General features: G+C 35.4%; 6 protein-coding genes across 11 annotated transcripts; all 6 read left to right on the forward strand.

The window, feature by feature from the left end:
• Window positions 1–739: 739 nt before the first annotated feature.
• Window positions 740–2,845, forward strand: AT2G38180 (SGNH hydrolase-type esterase superfamily protein). Its single transcript, NM_129374.4, has 6 exons — window positions 740–1,103; window positions 1,384–1,461; window positions 1,549–1,689; window positions 1,776–1,852; window positions 1,941–2,084; window positions 2,170–2,845. Exons 1-6 carry the CDS (start codon window positions 993–995, stop codon window positions 2,555–2,557), a joined length of 939 nt encoding a protein of 312 aa, NP_565883.1. The 5' UTR covers window positions 740–992; the 3' UTR covers window positions 2,558–2,845.
• An 886-nt stretch (window positions 2,846–3,731) lies between these two features.
• Window positions 3,732–6,975, forward strand: APD1 (RING/U-box superfamily protein). Of its 4 annotated transcripts, none has more exons than NM_201904.2 (11): window positions 3,732–3,854; window positions 3,951–4,183; window positions 4,283–4,389; window positions 4,482–4,607; window positions 4,848–4,941; window positions 5,289–5,366; window positions 5,445–5,545; window positions 5,610–5,756; window positions 5,844–5,919; window positions 6,001–6,316; window positions 6,430–6,974. In NM_201904.2, the coding sequence occupies exons 2-11, from the start codon at window positions 3,961–3,963 to the stop codon at window positions 6,503–6,505; spliced, it is 1,344 nt and encodes a 447-aa protein (NP_973633.2). In that variant the 5' UTR covers window positions 3,732–3,854; window positions 3,951–3,960; the 3' UTR covers window positions 6,506–6,974. The 4 variants fall into 4 exon arrangements, with proteins under 4 accessions (NP_973633.2, NP_565884.2, NP_973631.1 ...); NM_129375.3 differs by having other exon boundaries at window positions 5,445–5,527; NM_201902.4 differs by having other exon boundaries at window positions 3,732–4,183; window positions 5,445–5,527; window positions 6,430–6,975.
• Window positions 6,069–10,460, forward strand: APD4 (RING/U-box superfamily protein). 2 transcript variants are annotated; one of them, NM_001124996.1, is made up of 11 exons: window positions 7,421–7,529; window positions 7,632–7,795; window positions 7,882–7,988; window positions 8,091–8,219; window positions 8,391–8,484; window positions 8,861–8,938; window positions 9,015–9,097; window positions 9,199–9,351; window positions 9,444–9,519; window positions 9,626–9,875; window positions 9,992–10,460. In NM_001124996.1, exons 2-11 carry the CDS (start codon window positions 7,642–7,644, stop codon window positions 10,065–10,067), a joined length of 1,200 nt encoding a protein of 399 aa, NP_001118468.1. In that variant the 5' UTR covers window positions 7,421–7,529; window positions 7,632–7,641; the 3' UTR covers window positions 10,068–10,460. The 2 variants fall into 2 exon arrangements, with proteins under 2 accessions (NP_001118467.1, NP_001118468.1); NM_001124995.1 differs by lacking the exons at window positions 7,421–7,529; window positions 7,632–7,795; window positions 7,882–7,988 and adding exons at window positions 6,069–6,316; window positions 6,430–6,501.
• Window positions 10,461–10,554: 94 nt separating this feature from the next.
• On the forward strand, window positions 10,555–11,528 carry PDX1L4 (putative PDX1-like protein 4). The gene has a single exon (NM_129378.4). It carries the CDS (start codon window positions 11,004–11,006, stop codon window positions 11,241–11,243), a length of 240 nt encoding a protein of 79 aa, NP_181356.1. The 5' UTR covers window positions 10,555–11,003; the 3' UTR covers window positions 11,244–11,528.
• A 168-nt stretch (window positions 11,529–11,696) lies between these two features.
• APD3 (RING/U-box superfamily protein) lies at window positions 11,697–14,738 on the forward strand. Of its 2 annotated transcripts, none has more exons than NM_129379.2 (11): window positions 11,697–11,805; window positions 11,908–12,071; window positions 12,158–12,264; window positions 12,368–12,496; window positions 12,668–12,761; window positions 13,123–13,215; window positions 13,292–13,374; window positions 13,476–13,628; window positions 13,721–13,796; window positions 13,903–14,152; window positions 14,269–14,738. In NM_129379.2, exons 2-11 carry the CDS (start codon window positions 11,918–11,920, stop codon window positions 14,342–14,344), a joined length of 1,215 nt encoding a protein of 404 aa, NP_181357.2. In that variant the 5' UTR covers window positions 11,697–11,805; window positions 11,908–11,917; the 3' UTR covers window positions 14,345–14,738. The 2 variants fall into 2 exon arrangements, with proteins under 2 accessions (NP_181357.2, NP_001324023.1); NM_001336694.1 differs by having other exon boundaries at window positions 13,132–13,215.
• A 300-nt stretch (window positions 14,739–15,038) lies between these two features.
• Window positions 15,039–16,321, forward strand: PDX1.1 (pyridoxine biosynthesis 1.1). The gene has a single exon (NM_129380.3). The coding sequence runs from the start codon at window positions 15,281–15,283 to the stop codon at window positions 16,208–16,210; it is 930 nt and encodes a 309-aa protein (NP_181358.1). The 5' UTR covers window positions 15,039–15,280; the 3' UTR covers window positions 16,211–16,321.
• The last annotated feature ends 19 nt before the right edge of the window (window positions 16,322–16,340 follow it).

A 16,340-nucleotide genomic window follows, 5' to 3' on the forward strand; every position in this document is an offset into this window, starting at 1 on the left:
ATATAACCGCTTATTCATTTATAATTGTTTATCACTCCTGCATCAATCTTTGAACAGATCGATAGAAGCATCCGAGATACTCTCTTCACTAGCAAATATCCTAAGAGTAAGAGATGTGGTTGATTGCGTCTTAGTGGTTGATTTGTTTAGTTTCTGTCTGGCTTTTATTTTAATTCCTCTTTTGCCAAAGAAGTTTCTTGTTAAGTAATTTGCCATTAGAATTTACATATAAGGGGACGACGCTGAAAATCAAGCTGAATGATTGTACAAAATTCAAGATGAAAATTGCGTTCTACTTCCAGCAACCTAAAGAAAATATGCTTAAGCTTGATGATTAGTGATGCTCATATAAAATAAAACAAACATATAAATAATATGTGACCTAATCACATTATATAAAACAAAATTATATCACATTATTAAATTCCATCATTTAAGGTAGCTTGATTTTGTTTTATCAGAATGAAATATGATTTATAAACCTAATGGAGCAGGTGAACCACCCCAATGTGAGAACCACTCAAACCTAAAAAAGCATGACAACTTTAAAGGTACTAAAACTGTATTGGAAGTTGGAATCAAAATTGTTTATTCACTAAACGAATTTTCCCCTAGGATCTTCTGATTTGACTGATTCGTTTAGTATATTGTTTAATCTTCTTTTTTTTTTGGAACAAAAGAAGAACTGTTGAGTACTAGAGAATTAAAAAAAATAAAAATTGATTCTTTGATTATTTTTATTTTTTTGTTTACCTGAATTGATTCTTTGATTATTTTAAGAATTCTTTTTAAGGAATTTTGGTCCTGATGTGTTGCTTTTTTTCAGTAGTGCGATCTGACGACTGTCACAAAGGCATAAACCCTTTATGCATGGACTAATCAATTAAATTAATTAAATAGCTTCTCTTATTTTTCTTATAATCTCGAAGTTGGTCGAAGCAAAGCAAAAGCAAAATTCTCTTGGCCGAGAGAAGAAACATTGATCGTCGATCATGGTTGGACCAGTAAGACCTCAAATCGTACTTTTCGGTTCTTCAATTGTTCAATATAGCTTCACTGATCGTGGTTGGGGTGCCACTCTCGCTGACCTCTACTCTCGCACGGTTTGTGACATCTTCTCTTCCAATTCCAATTTCGATCTGTAGTTATACTCAGGATCTTCTGATTTTGACTGATTAGTTTAGTGAATAATCTACAATAAACCCACTAAACCTGTAATGCAAATCTGTACTTTACTGTTTTCGCAAATGGACAACTGTTTCACTGTCAACAATATCTAATGATTGATGAGTATATAAATTTCGTGTCTTTATACTCTGATCCATAACTGTTACACTTAAAAATTACTTTTTTTTTGTGTGTGTTTGATATGCTTATTCACAGGCTGATATCATTCTTCGTGGATATGCTGGTTGGAATTCTAGGTTTGCCTTGAAGGTTCTTCACCAAGTATTCCCAAAGGTTCTCTCTTTTTGCAAAAAGATTATGTAATATAGTGAAAGGAATTAGCTTTACTTGACCTCTTTTTTTTTGGTTATGTACTGTTAGGATGCTGTGATACAACCTTCTTTGGTGATAGTCTATTTCGGTGGGAATGATTCAACTCATCCTCATCCTTCAGGTCATGGCCCTCATGTTCCTTTATCTGAATTCATCGAAAACATGAGGAAGATTGGTGAACATCTTTTGGTAAAGTTTGTGACTTTTTTTTTTGCTTCTTCCTTCTTCAGTGTTGTTAAGCTCATGGTATCTTCTTGTTTCACCTTTATTACCAGAGCCTTTCTGATAAAACTCGTGTCATTTTCCTCACTCCGCCACCAATGAATGAGAAACAGATCGAGATAGTTTTTGGGTACATGTCTTACATATCCGTTAAATGTTCTTCTTGGTATTGTTTTTGGAAGTTTGATCATTAGCTTTGTGTATAACTCATGTCTCAGAGATGCAATAAAAGGCCGGAGTAACGAGTTGTGCCGTCCATATGCAGAAGAGTTGTTAAATCTATGCAGAGAGATCAATGTGAAAGGTATCGATATTTGGACCGCGATACAGCAGCAAGATGATTGGTTGAACAGCTGCTTCACGTGAGCTACTAAACCTTCATGATACATTTTGAGTTCTAAAATGATTCTTGCTTAAACTAATTCCTTGAGTTGTTTTACTTCACAGAGATGGGATCCATTTCACTGCGAAGGCAAGTGAGATTGTTGTTAAGGAGATATTGAAGGTACTGAGAGGAGCGGATTGGAAACCAAGTCTTTACTGGAAATCATTACCGGTTGAATTTCCATTTGATTTTGATGCTCCAAACTCTATAAGCCTTCATGACCTAGAGTTAACCAGAAACAACCATTTTGAGTCACCGCACCTTGTAAGCCTTTGTGAACAAGAGTTAACCAGAAACGAGCAGCTGGAGCCGCCACACCCTGTAAGCCTTTGTGACCATGAGTTAACCCGAAACGAGCAGCTGGAGCCGCCACACCCTGTAAGCCTTTGTGACCATGAGTTAACCCAAAACGAGCAGCTGGAGCCACCACAGCCTACGGCGCGCTTGTAAAACAAGTCGTAGTTAGAGATTATGCTTCTACATTGACATCTTGATGGTGTGTAACCAGTTTCACCTTTCATTTGCATCTGGATATTTGTATTGCTAATTTAACATTTTGTTAGACGTTTTGTTTTGTATCATTAGTTTCGCTGGGTCTTTGGATTAGAATATTTTGTTCTCACTTGTGTGCTTCAGATATACAAAACAAAATGCTAGCTCGAAACTCTGTTTTCCTTCTGTCAACAATGGTTGTGGTTACTCGGCCATGCCCCATGTTTTAAAACCTTAAGACTATCATAAAACCTTATGTGTTGTTGAATATCACATAGGAGGAAGTTCTATATTAAGCCGATGGATATCAGCATAGGCCCATACAGGCCCGTCTCAATTCTGATGGGCCCATCGCAGAACTTCAGTAAGAAAAAATATTTCGTAATTATTAGGCCTCTTAGCCTTAATAATTTTTTGAAACTGACTCTGCACATTTGCCATCCCAAAAAATGTTCCTAGCGTATAGAGTTTTACATGTTTTTTTTTTTGCTAAGAATGTAAATATTTCATTAAAAATGAAAACATTTAGGAATTACATGAGTTTTACATGTTTTTGTACAATTTTTCACTACGTATATATTCTAATCGTAAATTATAATTAGGCTGAATTTGGTAGATCCTTCAAGGCTCATGAAAGTAGATCTTATAGAATCTCATGAACATGAGGTGCTCGTTTGATTTTTCTATATATTTAGACAAAAGATTTACACAAATCAAAAATAGAGTTAATACATAAACCCACAAATATTTCCTTGAACAAAAGATATATAAATCTGAAAAATATTTCTGTAAGAGATTTAGATTTATGTCTTAAAATTGTAGTGAATCTAATAAATGCTGAGTTACATGACCAATAATAGGCAATATACTAATCAAATTGTAAAGAGTTAAACTTAACAGTAACAGTAACTGACTAACAGTTAAACTTAACAGTAACACTAACAGTGAAATTAACTTTGGCCAAAAGGATAAAACAGGTATTTTCTCTAAAAGAAACTTCTAAGAATTTATAAACGACATAATAATATTCAAAAACTAAAAAGACATAACTCTAAAACGACAAAACACATGAAGAATATTTGTCTTTAAAAAAATAAATATTATAGAAATACCCTCAACTTTCGTTTATCTTCTACCGTTCAACGCCGGTGAGAAAAGACGAAGACTCGCCGGTAAACCACTTTCAAACAGTAACCGTTACATTAATCAATTTTTCCCTATCTTCCCATGGATTCTCCTCGTCACAGATTCTCAGGTTCTTTATATAAATCCTTTAAAATCTCTAGGGTTTCTTCAATTCAATTCTCACCCTTTTCATTGACTCCTTACAATTTTTTTCTCTTAACTCTAGAATCATCGAAATGGATTCAGCTCCTTCTCCATCATCTCTGGACTTTGAATTATCTCCTCCGGTATTGGTTACAATGACTTCAACCTCATCTTCGGCTTCTGATAACGTCGAAGGAGCTGATGATGATGCTAATACTCATGGGATTTTCAATTGGAGAGATTTTTCCTCTTGTTGGAGAGTTTCAGAGTCGAACTTGTACTGCTTCAGTTTAGCTCTTCTTATCTGGTTCTTTGGTTTGTTTCTCAACTTAAAAATTCGATTTTGATTTGTTCTGCTTTTGAAAGTTTTTGTCTTTGACTATATTGAATCTGACTAATTCTCGATTGACTCAGCTTCGTTTATTCTGATTGAGAATCTTTACGGACCAAAAAATGTCTGGCTTGGACCCAGTTCGTCAATTCTTGTTGAACCAAGCTCTATTTTTGTCAAAAGCATTAAGGTTGTCTGCTTTTTACTTTTTCTCACTCTCTACTTGTGTTTATGTTTATAAGGCTGTGGTAATTTATTGAAAATATATTTGTTTCTTGTTAGGTTAAAGTGCTTGATTACTCAGAACCAGGGCTTCAGCTTTATGGGTTCTATAGAACTCCTGCTCTGGATTGTTTTGTCAACTGGTCTGAATCCCGAGTGTTATCTATCTCACATGAATCTTACAAGGTAGCTTTAAGATTCTCAGTACTGTTTTCTTTAAAATGTATATATGGCTGGTTTTTGAACTTCATGAGAACCTTTATTGTATTGATTAGAAGTGTTGTCTTTGTATACTTCACATTGATATTTTGAAATCAAAGATTCAATCTTTAATTAGTACCTATGTTTAGTCAAGAATTTATTGTAGCTTTGATTGTCATTGAATTCTCTTTTAGACAATTTATTGAACTGATTCATTTCTCTCAGGGATGGCCATATTATCTCAACAGTGGGTCATTGTTGAATATTACATATACCGTTAAACCACAAGGTTCTGCGGTTCAGCTTGTGGTCGATGAAGGTTAGTAAGTATTGTAGTGTTTTCATTTTCTATGTCTGCCTGTTGGTTTGATGTTGTGTCACTGAGGCTGTGATAGCGTTAAAATGATGAGCACAACGAAAAACCTAAAAGATTGACAATAACGTATCTAAACCCATTTCCCGCGTTGTTTTCTCGCAATCGAGACTTCATTCGTATAAAGTATCTACTGAAACGTAGAGCAAACCCTAACTAGAAATGGGAAATAACTTTGAATAAAAGAGGAAATATAGGAGATGGAACTCTTCTTGTGAGCGATTTTTTTTTGTTTGAAAGTGTTACCTTTTAGGGATTTAAACTGATTATGTCAAGGCTTTCTCAATTCATAGGACATCAAGGCGTTCCTCAGTCGGTTTTGAACGACCCTGCATATCGTTACAATGTTTGGTCGTGGAATCTAATTGAAGGTTAGTCAAATGGAAGCTCCTAGTTAAAATGCATTGTGTTGCAATGATTACCATGAGTTAAATAAAAGTCCTTTACAGGGAGTGGTATGATTCAATTGGAGATAAGAAAGTCTTCAAGTTATTATCTTGCTGTAGCTAACTTGAAGAGCAAGGACGTAGAGGTAACCACTACTGATCAAGTATTTGGATTAAGTTTTGGTTTTTCCACTCTTCATTGTGTTACTTGACATGATGTTTGTTCAGGTGGAACTGAATATTGATGTGAAGGCTGTCTTGTATGATACTAAACAATCATTCTACAACTGTAACTTCAGCAATGGCGAGTGCACATTCAATGCAATGTCCCTTGTTGGAAATTCTGTTGTCGTAACTTCACCAGCAGCGAGTCAGGTATGTATTCGTAAAACGAAACACCAACAGCGTTATTATTATGACTCTTAGCTGAATGAATGTTTGTCTTACTGCCTCGGGGCTTAGGGAGTATCCATTGAAGATGAATGGTATATCAGGTTCTCATATCAACCTAGAGAAATTGCATATGTAATCGGCACAGGTAAATATTTCAATCTTTTCAAAGTCAAATTCATAGCATTGGTTAGTTTCTCTATAACATGTAGTATTATTGCATATGCAGGTGTGGTGATTTGCTTCATGTTGGTAGCTATACAGTTCTGCAACAGGTTTCAGTGCAGTGGTGGAGAGGGACATCTAACCGAGGATGATTCAGCGAGAACACGTCTACTTGCAGACAAAGATGACGATGGTTCAAGCATGGGTTCGTGTGACGATTCTTATGCAAACGATGATGCTGACTTAGAAGAGTTTATGGGAAATGATGGTGAAGCAAGTAACCGAAGTAGACGTCTCTGTGCCATTTGTTTTGATGTTCCAAGAGATTGCTTTTTCCTCCCTTGTGGTCATTCCGTCTCCTGTTATGAATGCGGAACAACGTAAGTTATTTTGTCCACGAAGGTCTTTAAGAATTGATAATATACAACTAGACATATCAAAATCACTTGATTGATCTAAACTTTGAAACGTTATGAATCTGCAATATGTGAAGGATGCAAGAAGCTGATGGGAGTTGTCCAATATGTCGAAGGAAAATGAAGAAAGTGAAGCGAATCTATACAGTGTAAGATGAATCAAATATAAATCTCTGACATAATGTTGAATCTATAGAGCATTAATAAAAGTTATATTGGTATTGCCAAGGCTCATTTCTTTCTTTGCATAACTATTTCATTTCGTCCCTGACCATCTTTGTGATAACACTCATTGTTTGTCGACTCACATTCCGAAATGGGATCGAAACCCTGAACCGGTAAGTCCAGTGTTGGTGCGTGGACTAAATGAGTTGGTACTTCTTGATGACTTTGGAATATGCGTAAAGGTGGGATTGCAAAGTCCAAATCTATCTCCACCTCCAACACACAACCATCTCCAATGCACAAATTTCTGTATCTTTGTTGGTGATCCAACTTATTATTTTTGTTCTTTATTGATTTCTCCCACGGTTCTTATCTTCTTCTTCCTTTTTTATTGTGGTTATTGTTCAAGCTCAAAGAAATTCAAGCATGTATCATAACATTTTTGTTAGTTGACATGGTCATACTTAATTAGGAGAAACCATTACATAATGTTTTTAAGCACTGTAATTTTTTTTTTGTTAAAATAAACATTATGTAATTAATTGTGCAATAATACATTCAATCATTGTTAAGATAACACATATGAATAAACAATTTCACATAAGTATATTGAAATTGCTAAGTTCAATCAATATAGTTTATTTTAGAATACTAATTAAACACTAAAACTTAACAGTTGATTAATTTTAACTTACTATACTGTTAAACTTAACAGTTTAATTAATGTTAACCGAAGGACAAAATTGGAATTTCAAGAAAGAATCTCTTCAAATAATATAATAAAAAAACAAAATCCTCACTGACAAAAACAAAAGTCTGAAAAATAATGTTATTATTTTATATAATAAAGTTATAAAAATACCCTCAAGACTCTGGTCGTCGTTACCGTTCAAACGACAGAGAGAATAGAAGAAGACTAGCCGGAGAACCAAAATCGAACGATAACCGTTACACTAATAAACTTGCCCTATCATCTTATCTTTCATGGATTCACTTCCTCACAAATTCTCAGGTGTTTTATTTTATCTTTACTTATCCTATAAATCTCTAGGGTTTCTTCTATCCAATTCATTTCTCACCTCATAAATTTTTTTTTGTTATCTCTTTCTCTAAGAATCACCGAAATGGGGTCAATTCGTGGTGACCTTCAGCCGCTTTTTGTCATGCCACCACCTCCCCTCGATGAAGATTGTGATGATATCTTCAATTCTGACGAATCTTCATGGGGGCTGTTGAGCTTGTCCTGCTTCGGTATCATTATGGGATTGTGGTTCTTTGGTTGGTTTCTCAACTTCAGTTCCAATTTAAAGTTTTTGTCTTTTTTGATTATATGAGAATCTGACTTATTTCGTGGATTGAATCAGCGTCGGTTTGTCTGATTTTTGGTGTTTACGGTAGTGAAACTGTCTGGCTTGGACCTAACTCGTCCATTCTTGTTAAACCAAGTTCCATCTTTGTCAAAAGCATTAATGTTGTCTCTTGTTTTTTTTTTTTTTTTCTCACTCTCTTCTTGTGTTTCTTCTGTGTACCAAGGCTGTGCTAATTTATATGAAATGTAATTTGTTTTTGTTAGGCAAAGGAGCTTGATTTTTCAAAGCCTGGACTTCAGCTATATGGATTCAATGGTCAATCTACTCCTAGTGGTTATTTTGTAAACTGGACTGAATCTCGAGTGTTATCTGTCTCACAGAATTCTTACAAGGCAGGTTTAAGATTCCTTAGGATCTTTATTGTATTGTTTTGGGTACTTGCCATTGAAACCAAAGATTTGATCTTTGTCTATATATTTTGTCAGAATTTATTTTCAGCTTTGATTATTGACGTTGAAGTCTCTTTTAGACTGATTTTTTTGAACTGATTTTGCTTCTCTCAGGGATGGCCATACTACTTAAATAGAGGAACGCATATGAATATATCTTATAACATTTTACCTAAAGGTTCTGCAGTTCGGCTTGTGATCACTGAAGGTTAGTAAAATATTGTTGTTTTGTCATATGCTAATTGCTATGCTTGCTTGTTTGTTTATCATTGTTAATGAGGCTTGGAAAGAGTTTTTAAAACATGAACATAAAGAAAAACCTAAAAGATCTTCTTTGTTGATGTGAACACGTAACCGATAAACCCTCGGGAAAACCGAATATTTAAATAAACCTGTTTCCCTCGTTGTTTTCTAACAATCGAGACTTCATTTGTGTATAGTATATACTTGAATAGGAAAATAACTTTGAGTGAAGTAAGAGGAAATAGAGGAAGTAGAAGTGTTAATGTTAGTGAGTTTTTTTTGTTTGAAAGTGTTGCCTTTTAGGGATATAAACTGACTATGTTAAGGCTCTCAATTTATAGGAATGCCATTCTTCTATCGGTCGTCGCTGAAGGATATTGCATTTCGTGACACCGCTTGGTCATGGAATCTAATTCAGGGTTAGTCAAATGGAAGTTCCTGCTTAAGATGCATTGATTACATTGCTTATCATGAGTTAATAAAAGTTCTTTACAGGGAGTGGTATGATTCAATTGGATATAAGTAAGTCTAAAGGTTATTATCTTACTGTGGCTAACTTGAAGAGGAAGGACGTAGAGGTAATTATAATCAAGTTATGACTTTGGATTAAGTTTTGGTTTCTGTTGTGTTTCTGCACAGTCCACAGTACACTGTTTTACTTGACATAATGTTTGTTCAGGTGGAACTGGATATTGATGTGAAGGTTGTCTTGTATGATACTAAACAATCATCCTACAATTGTTCCTTCAGCAATGGCGAGTGCTCATTCAAAATGAATGAAAGGTCCCCTGTTGAAAATTATGCTGTCGTAACTTCACCAGCACTGGGTCAGGTATGTACTCGTAATACGAAACACTAACAATATTGTTACTGTTATTATTATTATGACTCTTAGCTGAATGAATGTTTGTCTCACTGCCTTAGGGAGTATCCATCGATGATGAATGGTATATCGAGTTGTCATATCAACCTAGATTGATTGCATATGGAAGCTTCACAGGTAAACTTTTCAATCTTTTCAAAGTCAACTTGATTATTGGATTTAAGCATTTGTTAGTTTCTCTGTAACAAGGAAGCAATTACATGTAGTATTATTGCGTATGCAGGTGTGTTGCTTTCCTTCATGCTGGTAGCTATACACTTCTGCAACAAGTTAAAGTGTTGTGGTGGAGAGGGATTTTTATCCGAAGATGATTCAGTGAGAACATGTCTACTTGCAGACAAAGGTGACAATGATTGTTGTAATGATGTCGAAGCAAGTAACAAAAGTCTCTGTGCCATTTGTTTTGATGCTCCAAGAGATTGTTGTTTCCTCCCGTGTGGCCATTGCGTCTCCTGTTACCAATGCGGAACAAAGTAAGTTTTTTATCAACTAAGTACAACTTCTGGATTGCATAATTGTAATGGTAATGTGTTTACCATATTGGGATTGATCTAAAATATTGAACGTTGTGATTTGACAATATTTGCAGGATAAAAAGAACCAAGGGGAGGTGTCCAATATGTCGAAAGAAAATAATGCATGTGAAGCGAATCTATACAGCTTAAGATGTATTATTATCTGTCCAATGTGATGTTGAATCGTTAGAGCATTAATAAAAATCATATAATTTGATATTGACAAGGCTCAGGTCTTTCTTTGCATTAATTCGTTTCATCTCTTAACCATCTTTGTGACAACACCATTGGTTAACTACCATAGGGTAGGCAATATAGTGAACCATTGTTTGTTGACTCACATCACAAAATGGTTCGAAACCCGAATCGATAATTAAGGATTTCATAAATTAATTGTTAATTTCTGAATAAATTCGGATTTTGTATATTTCCTCCGTTTCGTAATATAAGTAGTTTTGGACCAATTTTTTTGTTTCACAACATAAATTGTTTTTAACTTTCTATGTAAATAATATATTATTTTAATATTTTTTGATTATTTATATTATGTAATCTCTTTTATGATTAGCTAAACTTTTTAAAAATAAATATTTTTAATTTGCATATTTTTATTTAAAACAACGTATATTGTGAAATGAAAAGAGTATAAATTATTGATTAAATAATTAAGGACTGTAATTTATTTTATTAAATTTAATATTCTTTTCCAAATTCTCCACATATTTTATACCATAAAAAAAGAACAACACCCTTACACACATAACATATCCGAATCAGTGGTTCTTCGACATCACACGATGGTATAGGGAAATGAGCTTCCACGTCAACAAGATAATAATCTCTTCGGGACTATACATTTACAACAAAAAGAAACAAATCTTGTGGTCAAAGTTTCCATACGTAGCTTCTCTTCTCTACACTCACGTCCACCACAATCCTCGTGCTCCTTCCTCTAAACCCGTCCGATTCACGTACTTTTACTATCTTTTCTCAATCCAACAGCTCACAGTCCACAAACAAATTTCAAATCGCGTCCTATAAAATCCCCTCTCCTCTGCTCCACACTCTCTCAAAACCCTAGAAAAAATGGCAGGAACCGGAGTTGTGGCGGTGTACGGCGAAGGAGCCATGACGGAGACGAAACAGAAATCTCCCTTCTCCGTGAAAGTTGGTCTCGCTCAGATGCTTCGTGGCGGTGTAATCATGGATGTCGTCAACGCAGAGCAAGCTCGAATCGCTGAAGAAGCTGGCGCATGCGCCGTGATGGCTCTTGAACGTGTTCCCGCCGATATTCGAGCTCAAGGCGGTGTTGCACGTTTTTGTTAGTTGACATGGTCATACTTAATTAGGAGAAACCATTACATAATGTTTTTAGGCACTGTATTTTTTTTTTGTTAAAATAAACATTATGTAATTAATTGTGCAATAATACATTCAATAATTGTTAAGATAACACATATGAATAAACAATTTCACATAAGTATATTGAAATTGCTAAGTTCAATCAATATATTTTGTTTTAGAATACTAATTAAACACTAAAACTTAACAGTTGATTAATTTTAACTTACTATACTGTTAAACTTAACAGTTTAATTAACGTTAACCGAAGGATAAAATTGGAATTTCACGAAAGAATCTCTTCAAATAATATAATAAAAAAACAAAATCCTCACAGACACAAACAAAAGTCTGAAAAATAATGTTATTATTTTATATAATAAAGTTATAAAAATACCCTCAAGACTCTGGTCGTCATTACCGTTCAAACGACGGAGAGAAAAGAAGAAGACTAGCCGGAGAACCAAAATCGAACGATAACCGTTACACTAATAAACTTACCCTATCATCTTATCTTTCATGGATTCACTTCCTCACAAATTCTCAGGTGTTTTATTTTATCTTTACTTATCCTATAAATCTCTAGGGTTTCTTCTATCCAATTCATTTCTTACCTCATAATTTTTTTTTTGTTATCTCTTTCTCTAAGAATCACCGAAATGGGGTCAATTCGTGGTGACCTTCAGCCGCTCTTTGTCATGCCACCACCTCCCCTCGATGAAGATTGTGATGATATCTTCAATTCTGACGAATCTTCATGGGGGTTGTTGAGCTTGTCCTGCTTCGGTATCATTATGGGATTGTGGTTCTTTGGTTGGTTTCTCAACTTCAGTTCCAATTTAAAGTTTTTGTCTTTTTTGATTATATGAGAATCTGACTTATTTCGTGGATTGAATCAGCGTCGGTTTGTCTGATTTTTGGTGTTTACGGTAGTGAAACTGTCTGGCTTGGACCTAACTCGTCCATTCTTGTTAAACCAAGTTCCATCTTTGTCAAAAGCATTAAGGTTGTCTCTTGTTTTTTTTTTTTTTTTTCTCACTCTCTTCTTGTGTTTCTTCTGTGTACCAAGGCTGTGCTAATTTATATGAAATGTAATTTGTTTTTGTTAGGTGAAGGAGCTTGATTTTTCAAAGCCTGGACTTCAGCTATATGGATTCAATGGTCAATCTACTCCTAGTGGTTATTTTGTAAACTGGACTGAATCTCGAGTGTTATCTGTCTCACAGAATTCTTACAAGGCAGGTTTAAAATTCCTTAGGATCTTTATTGTATTGTTTTGGGTACTTGCCATTGAAACCAAAGATTTGATCTTTGTCTATATATTTTGTCAGAATTTATTTTCAGCTTTGATTATTGTCGTTGAAGTCTCTTTTAGACTGATTTTTTTGAACTGATTTTGCTTCTCTCAGGGATGGCCATACTACTTAAATAGAGGAACGCATATGAATATATCTTATAACATTTTACCTAAAGGTTCTGCAGTTCGGCTTGTGATCACTGAAGGTTAGTAAAATATTGTTGTTTTGTCATATGTTAATTGTTATGCTTGCTTGTTTGTTTATCATTGTTAATGAGGCTTGGAAAGAGTTTTTAAAACATGAACATAAAGAAAAACCTAAAAGATCTTCTTTGTTGATGTGAACACGTAACCGATAAACCCTTGGGAAAACCGAATATTTAAATAAACCTGTTTCCCTCGTTGTTTTCTAACAATCGAGACTTCATTTGTGTATAGTATATACTTGAATAGGAAAATAACTTTGAGTGAAGTAAGAGGAAATAGAGGAAGTAGAAGTGTTAATGTTAGTGAGTTTTTTTTGTTTGAAAGTATTGCCTTTTAGGGATATAAACTGACTATGTTAAGGCTCTCAAGTTATAGGAATGCCATTCTTCTATCGGTCGTCGCTGAAGGATATTGCATTTCGTGACACCGCTTGGTCATGGAATCTAATTCAGGGTTAGTCAAATGGAAGTTCCTGCTTAAGATGCATTGATTACATTGCTTATCATGAGTTAATAAAAGTTCTTTACAGGGAGTGGTATGATTCAATTGGATATAAGTAAGTCTAAAGGTTATTATCTTACTGTGGCTAACTTGAAGAGGAAGGACATAGAGGTAATTATAATCAAGTTATGACTTTGGATTAAGTTTTGGTTTCTGTTGTGTTTCTGCACAGTCCACAGTACACTGTTTTACTTGACATAATGTTTGTTCAGGTGGAACTGGATATTGATGTGAAGGCTGTCTTGTATGATACTAAACAAACATCCTACAATTGTTCCTTCAGCAATGGCGAGTGCTCATTCAAAATGAATGAAAGGTACCCTGTTGAAAATTATGCTGTCGTAACTTCACCAGCACTGGGTCAGGTATGTACTCGTAATACGAAACACTAACAATATTGTTACTGTTATTATTATTATGACTCTTAGCTGAATGAATGTTTGTCTCACTGCCTTAGGGAGTATCCATCGATGATGAATGGTATATCGAGTTGTCATATCAACCTAGATTGATTGCATATGGAAGCTTCACAGGTAAACTTTTCAATCTTTTCAAAGTCAACTTGATTATTGGATTTGAGCATTTGTTAGTTTCTCTGTAACAAGGAAGCAATTACATGTAGTATTATTGCGTATGCAGGTGTGTTGCTTTCCTTCATGCTGGTAGCTATACACTTCTGCAACAAGTTAAAGTGCTGTGGTGGAGAGGGATTTTTATCCGGAGATGATTCAGTGAGAACATGTCTACTTGCAGACAAAGGTGACAATGATTGTTGTAATGATGTCGAAGCAAGTAACAAAAGTCTCTGTGCCATTTGTTTTGATGCTCCAAGAGATTGTTGTTTCCTCCCGTGTGGCCATTGCGTCTCCTGTTACCAATGCGGAACAAAGTAAGTTTTTTATCAACTAAGTACAACTTCTGGATTGCATAATTGTAATGGTAATGTGTTTACCATATTGGGATTGATCTAAAATATTGAACGTTGTGATTTGACAATATTTGCAGGATAAAAAGAACCAAGGGGAGGTGTCCAATATGTCGAAAGAAAATGATACATGTGAAGCGAATCTATACAGCTTAAGATGTATCATTATCTGTCCAATGTGATGTTGAATCGTTAGAGCATTAATAAAAATCATATAATTTGATATTGACAAGGCTCAGGTCTTTCTTTGCATTAATTCGTTTCATCTCTTAACCATCTTTGTGACAACATCATTGGTTAACTACCATAGGGTAGGCAATATAGTGAACCATTGTTTGTTGACTCACATCACAAAATGGTTCGAAACCCGAATCGATAATTAAGGATTTCATAAATTAATTGTTAATTTCTGAATAAATTCGGATTTTGTATATTTCCTCCGTTTCGTAATATAAGTAGTTTTGGACCAATTTTTTTGTTTCACAACATAAGTTGTTTTTAACTTTCTATGTAAATAATATATTATTTTAATATTTTTTGATTATTTATATTATGTAATCTCTTTTATGATTAGCTAAACTTTTTAAAAATAAATATTTTTAATTTGCATATTTTTATTTAAAACAACGTATATTGTGAAATGGAAAGAGTATAAATTATTGATTAAATAATTAAGGACTGTAATTTATTTTATTAAATTTAATATTCTTTTCCAAATTCTCCACATATTTTATACCATAAAAAAAGAACAACACCCTTACACACATAACATATCCGAATCAGTGGTTCTTCGACATCACACGATGGTATAGGGAAATGAGCTTCCACGTCAACAAGATAATAATCTCTTCGGGACTATACATTTACAACAAAAAGAAACAAATCTTGTGGTCAAAGTTTCCATACGTAGCTTCTCTTCTCTACACTCACGTCCACCACAATCCTCGTGCTCCTTCCTCTAAACCCGTCCGATTCACGTACTTTTACTATCTTTTCTCAATCCAACAGCTCACAGTCCACAAACAAATTTCAAATCGCGTCCTATAAAATCCCCTCTCCTCTGCTCCACACTCTCTCAAAACCCTAGAAAAAATGGCAGGAACCGGAGTTGTGGCGGTGTACGGCGAAGGAGCCATGACGGAGACGAAACAGAAATCTCCCTTCTCCGTGAAAGTTGGTCTCGCTCAGATGCTTCGTGGCGGTGTAATCATGGATGTCGTCAACGCAGAGCAAGCTCGAATCGCTGAAGAAGCTGGCGCATGCGCCGTGATGGCTCTTGAACGTGTTCCCGCCGATATTCGAGCTCAAGGCGGTGTTGCTCGAATGAGCGATCCAGAGATGATCAAAGAAATCAAAAACGCCGTGACGATTCCGGTGATGGCGAAAGCTAGAATTGGTCATTTCGTTGAAGCTCAGATCCTGGAAGCAATCGGAGTTGATTACGTCGACGAGAGTGAAGTTCTCACTCTCGCCGACGAAGATAATCACATCAACAAACATAATTTCAAAATCCCTTTTGTTTGTGGATGTAGGAATCTCGGTGAAGCTTTAAGGCGGATCCGTGAAGGAGCCGCCATGATAAGAACCAAAGGTGAGGCTGGAACTGGTAACGTTGTTGAAGCCGTTAGGCACGTGAGGAGTGTGAACGGAGCTATTCGGTTACTTAGAAGCATGGACGATGACGAGGTTTTCACTTACGCGAAAAAGATCGCTGCGCCGTATGATTTGGTTGTGCAGACTAAGGAGCTTGGGAGGTTACCGGTGGTTCAGTTCGCTGCTGGAGGAGTGGCGACGCCGGCGGATGCGGCGTTGATGATGCAGTTGGGATGTGATGGAGTGTTTGTTGGGTCGGGTGTTTTCAAGAGTGGAGATCCGGTGAAGAGGGCTAAGGCTATTGTTCAGGCGGTTACGAATTATAGAGACGCGGCGGTGTTGGCGGAGGTGAGCTGTGGTTTAGGTGAAGCCATGGTTGGTCTTAATTTGGATGATAAGGTTGAGAGGTTCGCTAGTCGTTCTGAGTAACCAATCAAATTTCAGATGTTTTTATCCATAACGTTTGTCACTTTAATATGTATCCACAAACCAATATTCTCGATTTATTCAAGATTTTATAGAAAAAAATTGGAAATGAGGAGTTTTGTTGGCTAGTGTG

This window comes from Arabidopsis thaliana, chromosome 2 (assembly GCF_000001735.4).
Source record: "Arabidopsis thaliana chromosome 2, partial sequence".
In the NCBI taxonomy this organism is placed as follows: Eukaryota; Viridiplantae; Streptophyta; class Magnoliopsida; order Brassicales; family Brassicaceae; genus Arabidopsis; species Arabidopsis thaliana.

What these genes read in the sequence shown, in the direction of transcription:
- APD3 (NM_129379.2), top strand. Translation starts at nt 11,918, where the DNA reads ATGGGGTCAATTCGTGGTGACCTTCAGCCGCTCTTTGTCATGCCACCA. An exon ending in TCTCACAGAATTCTTACAAG is followed by an intron (nt 12,497 to 12,667) that starts GCAGGTTTAAAA and finishes TGCTTCTCTCAG; the next exon opens with GGATGGCCATACTACTTAAA. An exon ending in TGCATATGGAAGCTTCACAG is followed by an intron (nt 13,797 to 13,902) that starts GTAAACTTTTCA and finishes TTGCGTATGCAG; the next exon opens with GTGTGTTGCTTTCCTTCATG.
- PDX1L4 (NM_129378.4), top strand. Translation starts at nt 11,004, where the DNA reads ATGGCAGGAACCGGAGTTGTGGCGGTGTACGGCGAAGGAGCCATGACG.
- APD4 (NM_001124996.1), top strand. Translation starts at nt 7,642, where the DNA reads ATGGGGTCAATTCGTGGTGACCTTCAGCCGCTTTTTGTCATGCCACCA. An exon ending in TGAAGAGGAAGGACGTAGAG is followed by an intron (nt 9,098 to 9,198) that starts GTAATTATAATC and finishes ATGTTTGTTCAG; the next exon opens with GTGGAACTGGATATTGATGT. An exon ending in TGCATATGGAAGCTTCACAG is followed by an intron (nt 9,520 to 9,625) that starts GTAAACTTTTCA and finishes TTGCGTATGCAG; the next exon opens with GTGTGTTGCTTTCCTTCATG.
- PDX1.1 (NM_129380.3), top strand. Translation starts at nt 15,281, where the DNA reads ATGGCAGGAACCGGAGTTGTGGCGGTGTACGGCGAAGGAGCCATGACG.
- AT2G38180 (NM_129374.4), top strand. Translation starts at nt 993, where the DNA reads ATGGTTGGACCAGTAAGACCTCAAATCGTACTTTTCGGTTCTTCAATT. An exon ending in TTCACCAAGTATTCCCAAAG is followed by an intron (nt 1,462 to 1,548) that starts GTTCTCTCTTTT and finishes ATGTACTGTTAG; the next exon opens with GATGCTGTGATACAACCTTC. An exon ending in AGATTGGTGAACATCTTTTG is followed by an intron (nt 1,690 to 1,775) that starts GTAAAGTTTGTG and finishes CTTTATTACCAG; the next exon opens with AGCCTTTCTGATAAAACTCG.
- APD1 (NM_201904.2), top strand. Translation starts at nt 3,961, where the DNA reads ATGGATTCAGCTCCTTCTCCATCATCTCTGGACTTTGAATTATCTCCT. An exon ending in TCTTCTTATCTGGTTCTTTG is followed by an intron (nt 4,184 to 4,282) that starts GTTTGTTTCTCA and finishes CGATTGACTCAG; the next exon opens with CTTCGTTTATTCTGATTGAG. An exon ending in TCTCACATGAATCTTACAAG is followed by an intron (nt 4,608 to 4,847) that starts GTAGCTTTAAGA and finishes CATTTCTCTCAG; the next exon opens with GGATGGCCATATTATCTCAA.